General features: G+C 45.3%; 1 protein-coding gene across 1 annotated transcript; it reads left to right on the top strand.

Annotated features, from left to right (window-relative positions):
• Nucleotides 1-8,848: 8,848 nt before the first annotated feature.
• TMSB4X (thymosin beta 4 X-linked) lies at nucleotides 8,849-10,500 on the top strand. The gene is made up of 3 exons (XM_083855789.1): nucleotides 8,849-8,974; nucleotides 9,587-9,700; nucleotides 10,038-10,500. The coding sequence occupies exons 2-3, from the start codon at nucleotides 9,601-9,603 to the stop codon at nucleotides 10,070-10,072; spliced, it is 135 nt and encodes a 44-aa protein (XP_083711915.1). The 5' UTR covers nucleotides 8,849-8,974; nucleotides 9,587-9,600; the 3' UTR covers nucleotides 10,073-10,500.
• Nucleotides 10,501-10,709: the final 209 nt, after the last annotated feature.

Here is a 10,709-nt window from a genome sequence, read left to right as displayed (position 1 = left end):
GACTTGGGCTGTGCTTTACATACTGCTACCCTCAATGCTAAAGAGGGGTGGGATGCCCCAGGATGATGAAGCTTTTCAGGAAATCCATTTTCGCTGAGGAGCCTGAATTTTTTCCTCTTAAATAATTTTGCCCATGTCAGTAACACAACCAAATTGGAAAGACTCTCCATTGTCTTGCTGTTTTGCTTTCATTGTAGTGGTGTATGGACTGGATGTGCAACATTAACCCTTACTGCTTGGGTAGGGTATTTTCCAGCAAGGTAAAAAATGTTAATGTGAATGACCCCCAGTCTAAGAAATATAACTAAAACCATTGAGTCAATCTAGCATAATGTAATATAATATTATAGGTATACTACATTATCATATTACATTAAAAAGTATACTATATATATTATGCTGCATTTTATGTTGTATATGTATTACATATTCCATATTCTATGTTTTCTATTTTGGTACATATATATATATATAAGATGTATGATATATTGTACTTTGTACTATACATATTATATATTATACATACATATATGTGTGTGTATATATATATGTATGTGTACATATGTAGGTACATACACACATATATATATAAAAGGATTATCATCACCACCATCTCTGGCCACATTCTCACAGAAATGGTAGAAACAAACATATTTTTGAACAGTCAGGGTTCTCTTGTATGTTAGTCATGGTCTGATCAAACACTAAGGAATTCTGGAGTGATGTAATTTCCAGATCTTCGATAAACTTAGTCAAGAGCAAAGCACTGGGTGCTCAAAGTAGCTTATGTGCCTGTTTCAGGTCACGTATGGATCTTTTCTGCTGAAGCTGACCTTCAGTGTCTGAAGCCTGTATTTTCTGGAATATGATGTTCAATCTGTGCTGACCCATGGCAATGCCCAGTAAAATTTGAACCCTACAGTTTATACATATACAATTGCATTCCCTCCAAATAACCAATACTGTTGGCACTAAGCAATGGCAGGACTAACACTAACAGATGCAGTGAGTGTAAAGTTTATTGTGGGAAAATGATCCCTTACAGAACTTGAGGCTGTATTTAAACGAACAGTATTAACATCTATGCTGAGTGTGTATTGCTGAGAGAGAAATAAAGCTTTCCATCCAGTAAACATCTCCTTCCAGCTGTCCTGTTCAGGCATGGCTTGATTTTGGTCCTGGATTCTCGGAATATTTTGGCTATTATGACAAGCATTGCGGACGTGTAGCATTAGAAGTGTGTGTCGATACAAACCGCAGCCCACTGGTGGCAGCAGTTCGTTAAGAGTGGACAAACGCTGCTTGAGCAGCAGGCAGAGACAGCCAACTCTCACATCCAGTTCAACCTACATGGATGCTCCTCTTCCTTATCCCAGAATGCAGGTTTCATAAAGACCACTGCTGTGAAATAAATCAAAAGCGAGGGAGACAACTGTCCAAATACTACGAAGCCATGAGTTGAGATGTGCTCCCTTTGGAATGTTTGGTACCATCCCTAATTTCACATCTATTCTGCATAAGGCACAATAAGTAACTGCAATAAATGAAAGTTGGACCCCTTATTAATATCAATAGCAAACAATCATGGACTCAAAAAAAAAAAAAAAAAAAGAATGGAACCTAAATATTTTTACTCTTTCTCCTTCTGTGTGATAGCTTGCATTCCGGTTCAAAGTACCTGTACACCTTTTTGCACAAATGAGCTCTACTTGCCTGTCTGCAGTGACATATTTTGGCAATAATCCACTACGTCAATATGTATCAGTGTTACTTTTGTTGCTTTTCCTGAGCATGTGCACAGTAACTTCCTATCAACCTTAAAACATGCCAGGGAATGCTTTTGTTTCTGTTAGACATAAACAAACTTGTATCTATGATGACGAGCATGAAGTGAAAGTTGAGATGCCACAGACCCTGTTATCATCAGAAGCTGTGAGTAAAGCTGAGGGTTCCTCTTCTTGCAAGGGAAAATGGACACTGCTCCATCTATTCCCACCACTACTTTTTCTGCTATCAACCATGTCTGTGGGCGTATGAAACTTCAAAAACAAAAATCACAAGCTTTGTCAATTTTTAATCTCTAGCACTGGTCCATACCTTTCTGTGTGGAATAACCTGAACATTCCTATGGGCAAAGTGGTGCATTCCTGAGCCCCCTGAGTTGGTCTTAATGGCCTCAAGAGGAATACTAGTCCAGGTGAGATTGTTTGAAAAAGTGAGGGAGTGATACAGCCTGAGAAAATTCTAAATGCCTACCAGGCACAGGGTCCTTTTCAACCCAGGCAACCTGCATGTGTGACTTGGCTGCAACAGATGTCCCTGCCAATCCACACCTCTGTTTGCACTTAGACATTGTAATTCCCCCCCAGCTTAAAAGAAAAAATGTGAGAGAAAAAGATTCACAAGTTTCAGAAGCTCTGTGGGTGCCAAGGACACAGGTTTGTCAGGTGGTAAGAGAGCTGTGAGATGAGAGACACTGTGAGAGCTGTGCCTTTCATCCTCCAGAAGTTAAACCTGCCTCTCTCACACACACACATACCCACCTCCCACACACACACCCCTAGTCCATGACACCTGTGGAATACACCAGAGACAAATAAAATCCAGGATTATGGCAGTTACAAGAAGCACTTCTTCTCCCTTGCTTTTACCAACTGGCACTATAAAGAAAGAATCACATCAAGAAAATTTAAATGACTGCATGTGCTTTACCTCAAGAGCTTCATCTCTCACTCCTTACCCTGGTGTAAGACTGAACGTCAAGGATGTGAGACAGGTTCTGAGCAGACCTCCTTGTTATTTTTATATCTTGTTGGGTGGCAAACTTAGTTTCTTCTATTTTCTATTTTTTTTCTCACCTGCCTACAGCCTTACAAGAGACAAAAAATTATTGCACTTGTTTGGGTTTGAGAAGCCAAAACCAGAAAGAAGCTTGATAACTGAATATGCTTAAGATGGTTTGAAAGCAAATGCCTCAGATATGGCTAGCAGCATTCAGCACAAGCAGTAAAATCCACCCAAGAAAATCAACATAAAGCAATAAACCTGGGGTGAGTTCCAAGTTGCCACTAGTTTAAAGCCAGCTCAGAGATAACTACATACAGAGCACATAGCACAGGTGTGGCCTCAATGGTAGTGCCGTTTTCCAAGCTAAACAAATAAGTCCTCTGTATCTTCATATGTAGTGACTTACACTACTATTCTGTGTCATGCCAACTTGTCATAAGAAGTTGGCTGTGGAGGGAGGGAGGCCCACTTTGGAATGACAAAATTCACCTAATTTATGATGCTGGGTACATTTTGTGACTCTGAAACTCATCCAGGAGTACAGCATGCAATGTGGATATCCTGGGGATGGTCTCTGACAGGTATTTCCTTATTTCTGTGCTGTTTCTTAGGAGCAAGTGGACTGCCAATCCTCAAGGGGAGTGCCAAAGCCCATACAATAGCCTAGGCAGTTTGACGCTATTAGTCATTGTTTCATTCTGAGTGTTTACTTCGGTCGCTCCTTTTTCAATGGAAAGCCGATAAGAATAGCTGCCTTGTCTTTTGTACACATGGATGTCTTTGTATTTTGAATGGACACCACAGTATTTTGAATGCCTATCTAGCTTTACCTTTGCATTGAAAGAAACTCATATTCAATTATGGCATAAAAATCCAGTCTTCTTTCATTTGTCTGAGATTTCTGTTTGTAATCTTTATTGACACCCATACACGTTCTATAAAATTAGTACATTTGCTTAGGAGAAACCTAGCATTGCAGGAACAAGGGGTTGCTGAGTTGCACTAGGAGAAATGATTCATCATGCTTTTGTGATGCATAATGCTGATATTGTCACTTATACACATTCAAAATTATTATTTTTACTGATATAATTGAGAGAAAAATTGCTGCAAAATTCAGAAAGTTCTTGCAAGCAAAATTCTGGCAAGCATTTGTAAAACTTTGGCACAGGGATGCTTTTTCTCAGGCAGGATATATGCTAGGGGATTGTTTTCAGTTCTCTCAGGTACTTTGCAACTCAATCACCATTTCTAGGGATAACTTTGAAACATACTGTTTATATACAGTATCACAGAATAATTGAGGTAGGAAAAGACCTGTAAGATCCTGTCATTAACCCAGACTGCTAAACCATGTACCCACGTGCCCTGTGTGAAAACCACAAGACAAATAACTGGAAGTTTGATGGTTCCCTGCAAACTCACAGATATCCTTATGAAACTTTGAGACATACATCTCTTGCTCCTTCTCCATTTATTAGAAATTGCAGAGTATGATGACAATAAATTCTTAGCATCCTCGAAAAGCCAGAAAGGACAGCTGAAGGCCCCCTCATCTTGTTTGCTTTGTTATTGGTGGTATGCAGGCAGCCTTCCACTTGCAGTATTTGAATAGTCTGGCTTCCAAACTGTTGCATTGCCACAACTTTCCATGTGCATTCAATAAAGGTTCAGCACTCTTCATTTATTGTTTACGAGTATAGGCAAGGAAGAGAAAACAGAGTCAGGCAGATTGGTGTGGGAGAGGAGCATCTGCTACTGGAGGGTATTTAGCTTCCTGTGCAGCAATAGAGCTTCCCAGCCTGGCTTCTCTTCTCTTCTCCCACTAGTTTCTGAAAGTCAGGACCTGTTGCAAAGTTCCCTTTTGTCAAGCACAGTAAAAAAGGAAATGCTGCTTCTTGTAAAGCCAATTAGCACCAGAATCTGTTCAGCTAGGACAAGCATTTTGCAATCCCTCTTCTGAAATCAAGTAGTGGGGGGGATGGGAAGGTTCTCCTTTTAAAAAGGTTGCTCCATGAATTAATTACCCTTTTTTAAATTTTAATTGTCGGTAGCAATTTACGGAATGTGGCACACCACAAATATTGTGCTCTGGTGTTTGAACAACTGAACACCCAAGCCCTGATGTCACTGTCAACACCCTGCTGCTGTTGGCAGGGAGGCAGTGCAGAAAGTGACTGCCCAAAGGGATTGTCTCTTCACTTACACTCGGGCTCACTGCCAACTCCTGTTTCCTCTAGCAGTATATGGAGTGAGAGAAAGCATCCTCTCTCAGAGAGTCAAGCATGTGAAAAGAAGATTTCACATGTGAAACTGAGACCTGGAAAACAATCCCTTGGCTTCCCTTTCTTTAATTTATTTCCCATATGATGGAGAAATTTGCATAGAGAGTTTATTTTTAGCTTAGTAGTCATTTTATGTGCCTGGAATCCCATTTTGAATAATAAGTTGAGATGAGAATTAACCTTGGGATCTTTATCACATAAATGTTTGCACGGTCCTTTACTTTTTTCTATTTTTAATGAATGTGTAAACTTTGGCAGAATAAGCATAAGGTCACAAGATTTCTGGTCCTGATCATATTTCAAAACATTCTTCGAATAGAGTTCAAGGAAAAGTCCAGTGAAGTGAGTTTGAGATACAGACACTTCCACTGACAGCTGCTAATATCTGATTAAGCCCCTGCTGCATGGCCTTGAGCAAGTTTCATATCACATTTAAGCAAAGAGTATCAGTATGTACTTACCTGAAGAAATGTTCATGTTTTTTATAAGGCTTCAAACTTGAACATAAAATGAGATAAAAGAACTATGGTTTACCACCTTTTCTGAAACATGAATTTCATAGAAGACAAGAAAGAACTTGCTGCCTTGCTCTCGTTCAACCTTTGAAGGTGTTAGCCGAAAACTATGTTAGCAAGGGTCCAATTTCCTTCTTGCAAATAGAATCAGCAATGTGCTGAAAGTGCTTTCCTTTAACATGCAAATGACTGATAGAGTGCATGTCTAGCAGGGTACTAAAACACCAAATATTAATCGAGTTTTTCAACTCTTTTGCTAATTTATTTTTTTTAAATAATCACAGGAAGAAATTGCTGACACAAAACTCAATAAAGCACACACACACACAAAAAAATTCAGCACATTAATATCCAAACTAAGAATTCCTAAGCTAGCTATCCCTTACAACTGGGATGCCTGGGACATTTATTGAGGATGTCAACTCTCCCATCTAAGTGTGCTTTGTTGTCCTCAGAAGTTACTTGACATGTGACAGTTTGGCGTGAACATACATCTTCTTTGCATTCTCCAAATAATAACAAATATAAGCAAACCTAAAAGGACAAGGAGATGTGCGATTTCTTGAGCTACACCACTAATACAAACTGTTATGGAGAGGATTTAATTTTTACAGAAATTAGCTGACCTCTTGCCACTACCAAAACAATCTTGCCTTCATATGGAAAGTACATGTAAGATTACTAAGATGCTGTGACTACTCAAGTATTGCTCCAACAGAAAGAAGGTATAGGAAGGCAGAGAAACAGCAATGGTGTAAATCTTTTGTTACTGTATCTCAGAACTATAATTGAATCTAAGCTCAGCAGTGGAGTCTGGTTTGTAGATAGCAGCAAAGTTCCACCTAAAGCTGTGGCTTACTCTGATTTAGGGGATCCACGGCTCTGCCCCAAAATAAGCAGAAGAAGGCAATGTTGCTTCTGGACAAGCAGTTTCTGAAAAAAAAAAATGCCAGACCCCAGTCATACAAACATTTGCAGTTCTTTAATTTCAGGAGCACGTTTCCTGCACTGAAGTCAGGGGAATACTGACTTGCTTAGACAAATCTATGAGAAGTTAGAGAATCCATAGAAGAGAACAATTCTAAAGAACATTTATATTACATTTACTCTCACTTAAAAATCAGAAAAATCTTTGGCAAAACTGAAAACTCTGGGGCTGTAACATCATTGGGGATGCTTATTAACTCATCATCAGAGAAATTTCACAACTCCTAGTCATGAGGTTCAATGCCCTAAAGCGTCAAAGCAGTAAACGGCCATAAACTCATTTTACAGAACTTGCTCAAAAGCTAACAGTTAGCTGGTATCCAACACAGAATATCCCTTGGGAACACTTTTAATGCCATTATGATGAAAATATATAAAGATCCCCAAATTATAATATATGTTCCTCTCTCTTCCTTGCTTTCCTCAGAGGTTCTTCTGGCCTTCAGTCTTGGGCAGTTCCTGGCTCACACCATGTTCATGTCAGTTTTGGAGGTGCTCATGAACTGCAGGAGGAAACTAGACTTTATATATCACGTCTCCAAACGCAAAGGAGCTCAGCTTTAGGAAGACCGTGGGCTGACTGGAAATCCTGGTTCACTACAGAAAGTATTGTTGGGATTGCCATGGGGACAAGATTTTACCTCCTTAAAAATACAGCTCTGGAAATGCTATGAAAAATAGCCAGGCAAAGGGGAGAGGACAACCATGAAAAAGAGAAAGCAGCATCCCCAGGGAATTTACTGAAATGTATTTACAGTTCTCCTTGCATGTATTAATACTGTTTGTGACTCGAGGCTTTTAATTCACCAGCAATCACACTCGCATCGAATACCCTGCTGGAGGGCGAGGAGCAGGGAGCAATAAACTCCATGGTTTCCATTTGGGTACACCAGAAGGAGCAGAAATTAAGTGAATTCCCACACGCCTGCTCCTGTACCTTCTCAGACCTCGAAAGCGAGCGTGCCTTTGCTTCCGTGCAGGGCTGCTGCCAGACAAAGGCGCAGAGATTTCCCCGTCTCCCCATCAGTCAGCCACACGCACACGCACACAATACTCCCCCCGGCGTCTCTCGGCTCCTTCACGTGAATAATTCAGTTATTTCCCAGTGCCGTATTTGCAGAAACGGGAATCACGGCTCCCATACACTGCTCGCTCCTGCCCCCTCCCCTACAGCAGCAGCTGCCCACCAAGCGGATGATGCTGCTGCGGTGGGAGCGATTGCTGCTCGGGGCTGCCTGTTTGAATCCCCCGAGCCGAGGGAGCCGCTGAGCACATCTGGAACACCGCAGCCGGGCAGGCAGCAGCCCTGGCCCAGCCGAGGGCCCCCACAGCCCCGTCCTCGCCCCAGCCCCGGGCCCAGCTCTGTTTGGCTCCGGGCACGGTCAGCCAGGCCGGGCGGACGGTGCTCGGAGCGGGCCGGGGAGGCCGGGCCCGGCGGCGTCTGGCCAGGGCCATTGTGTGCTGGCCCGGCACCAGAGCCCGGCCTGGGGGCGTTCTGGGGTGGTTCCCTTCTCCTGCTGCAGCGGGGCTGCAGCGACAACAGCAATGGGATTTTGCTGTCCCTGCATCGGGATGCAAAGGCAGCGGGGGATTGGGGAGGGGGGAGGGGGCGCGCCGGCGGCAGCTCCGGGAGCTCTGCAGGGACGAGGCTTTCGGCTTTTCCTACTAAATACCGACATTTGAGTAACGTTATCAGCGAGACGATATTGCTCAACCTGGAGAGCGTCACGCAGAGATGTGGAGCAGAACCACCGCCCGGCTCCAGCCCAGCACAGCCCTCCGCCACCGCGGGAGGCCGGCGGTGCCCCTGCCCTGTTCCCGCTCCTGCCCCTGCCCTGGCCCCGCTCCTGCCCCTGCCCCTGTTCCCGCTCCCTGCCCCTGCCCCTGCCTCTGCCCTGTTCCCGCTCCCTGCCCCTGCCCTGGCCCCACTCCCTGCCCCTGCCCTGCTCTCAGCCCCCGGCCCGGCCCGGCCACGCTGCAGCCCCGGGACGGGGGTCCGGGAGCCAGGGGCAGTGACCGCCCCCCCGAGCGCGTCCGGGGCTGCCTCCCATGGGCTGGGGCCGGGACCGAGGAGACTGGGGCGATGGATGCTCGGCTACGAGCCGAGCTGAAAGCTATGCTTGTGTGCTTGTGTGCGTGTGTGTGAGTGTGTGTGTGTGTAGCTTTGTGTGCGTGTACGCGTGTGCGCGGGGAGGAGGGCTGGGCGATGAAGGGAGGGGAAGGAAGCCAGGGGGGAAAGAAGAAGAGAGAGAGAGAGAAACGCGGAAAGCGGCAAATGACATCACCGTCATTTGCATAGGCGCGGGGATAAAACCGCCCCGCCAGCGAGCGCCCTTTATACTGGCGTGCGGAGCGGCGGCAGCGAGCGGCGGGGCTGAGCATCACCGCGCGGAGACACCGGTGGGTCCCGCCGCCCCCCCGGGCACCCCCCGGGCACCCCCGGCTCCCTCGGCACAGGCAGCACGAACCCGGCACCGCTGCCGGGGGGGACCGCGGGCAGGGCAGGGCGCGGGGGCTTTGTCCGGGGGGGTGGGAGGGAGGCGAGCAGGAAGGGAGGGGGCCATTGTCCGCCTGGGTATTGTCTGAGGGCGCGCTGCTGCAGGGCGGTGGCGTGCGAGGCGCAAGGCGGCTTTGTTGCCCTCACAGGGCTGTATTTTTTAATTAGTTTTCCCTTAACGAGTTAAAAACGCGGTCAGCGCCGGGCGCGTCCCTCCTGTTACAATACATTACAATACAATACAATACAATACAATACAATCCGCAGCGCGCAGATAGTGGGAGCTGCTCCCAGTGGAGGCTGGCGCAATGTCTGGGATGCTGGATTATACAGACACTTCTAAAAATTAGTGTTATTTTAAAATGTGTCGGGGGTGAAGCGCTTTGCTCGCAGCGGGCTGGAGCGAGCGGCTCCCGCGGGTGCCCGCGATGGGCGCGGCCCCGCAGGATGGGGCCCCGCGGGGGCCGGGCAGCCCCGCCGGGGGTAACGGGCTCTTCCCTCCCCTCCGTGCGCAGAGTCACCTGCCAACATGTCCGACAAACCAGACATGGCCGAGATCGAGAAATTTGACAAGTCCAAATTGAAGAAGACAGAGACGCAAGAGAAAAACCCGCTGCCTTCAAAAGAAAGTGAGTGAGAGCAGGCGGCGGGGAAGAGCAGGCAGGGAGGGAGGGAGGGAGGGAAGGATGAAGGGAGGGAGGCGGGAGGAGACAAAGAGGGGCGGCAGGCGGGAGCCGGGGGTGCGGCGGCTGGAGGGAGGATACACGGCGGTGTCTGGGCTGGACGGCGAAAACCCGAACCCACCGCCTAGCAGCGCTCAATTTACAGTTATTTACACCCTGTTTTCATCTGTAGCTAAAAATATACATTTATTTTTAGCAATTTATAGCAATTGTTATGTGAATGCGTTTCAGGTTCTCGATTTTCATATTGTTTTCTCCTTTTCTTTTTTCCCTCCCCTTTTAGCAATTGAACAGGAGAAGCAAGCGGGTGAATCGTAATGAAATCTGCCCTTCCAAATTATGCACTGTACATTCCACAAGCATTGCCTTCTTATTTTACTTCTTTTAGCTGTTTAACTTTGTAAGATGCAAAGAGGTTGGATAAAGTTTAAAATGACTGTACTGCCCCTTTCACATCAAAAGAATAGAGAGAACTACTGACACTGAATGAAGGCGCTGCCTTTCCCTCTGCCTGTCTGGCTTTGGTCCTGGTGGCATGAAAGAGCTTGCATGTTGATGAAAGAAGAACTTGGGTGGGACTACAGTAAACTAGAGTAACACACGAATAAATGCAAAGCTGTACCAAGGTCCTGCGAGCTGTAAAATGCAGTTAATCGAGTGCCATTTTTTTTTTTTTTTGTTCAAATGATTTTAATTATTGGAATGCACAATTTTTTTAATATGCAAATAAAATGTTTTAAAACCTGGATGGTATTTATGTCCTCTATTTGGAGAACTGTATCAATGGATAAGAAGCATAAGAGCCGATACTGAGACACAGGATACTATAAAACCTTTGGAGATGCCTCAAACATCAGTCACCATTCTCTTTTTTTTCAATGTGTGCGCTCACCAATACATAAACTTGAGATCCTCGAAGCTAGTTTTTAGACAGATTTCAGTAAAAAATTGCATA

This window comes from Zosterops lateralis (assembly GCF_965231275.1).
Source record: "Zosterops lateralis genome assembly, chromosome: 2".
NCBI classification, from domain to species: domain Eukaryota; kingdom Metazoa; phylum Chordata; class Aves; order Passeriformes; family Zosteropidae; genus Zosterops; species Zosterops lateralis.
Note: the sequence above shows the minus strand (reverse complement) of the source record. Positions and strands in the feature narration are given on the sequence as shown.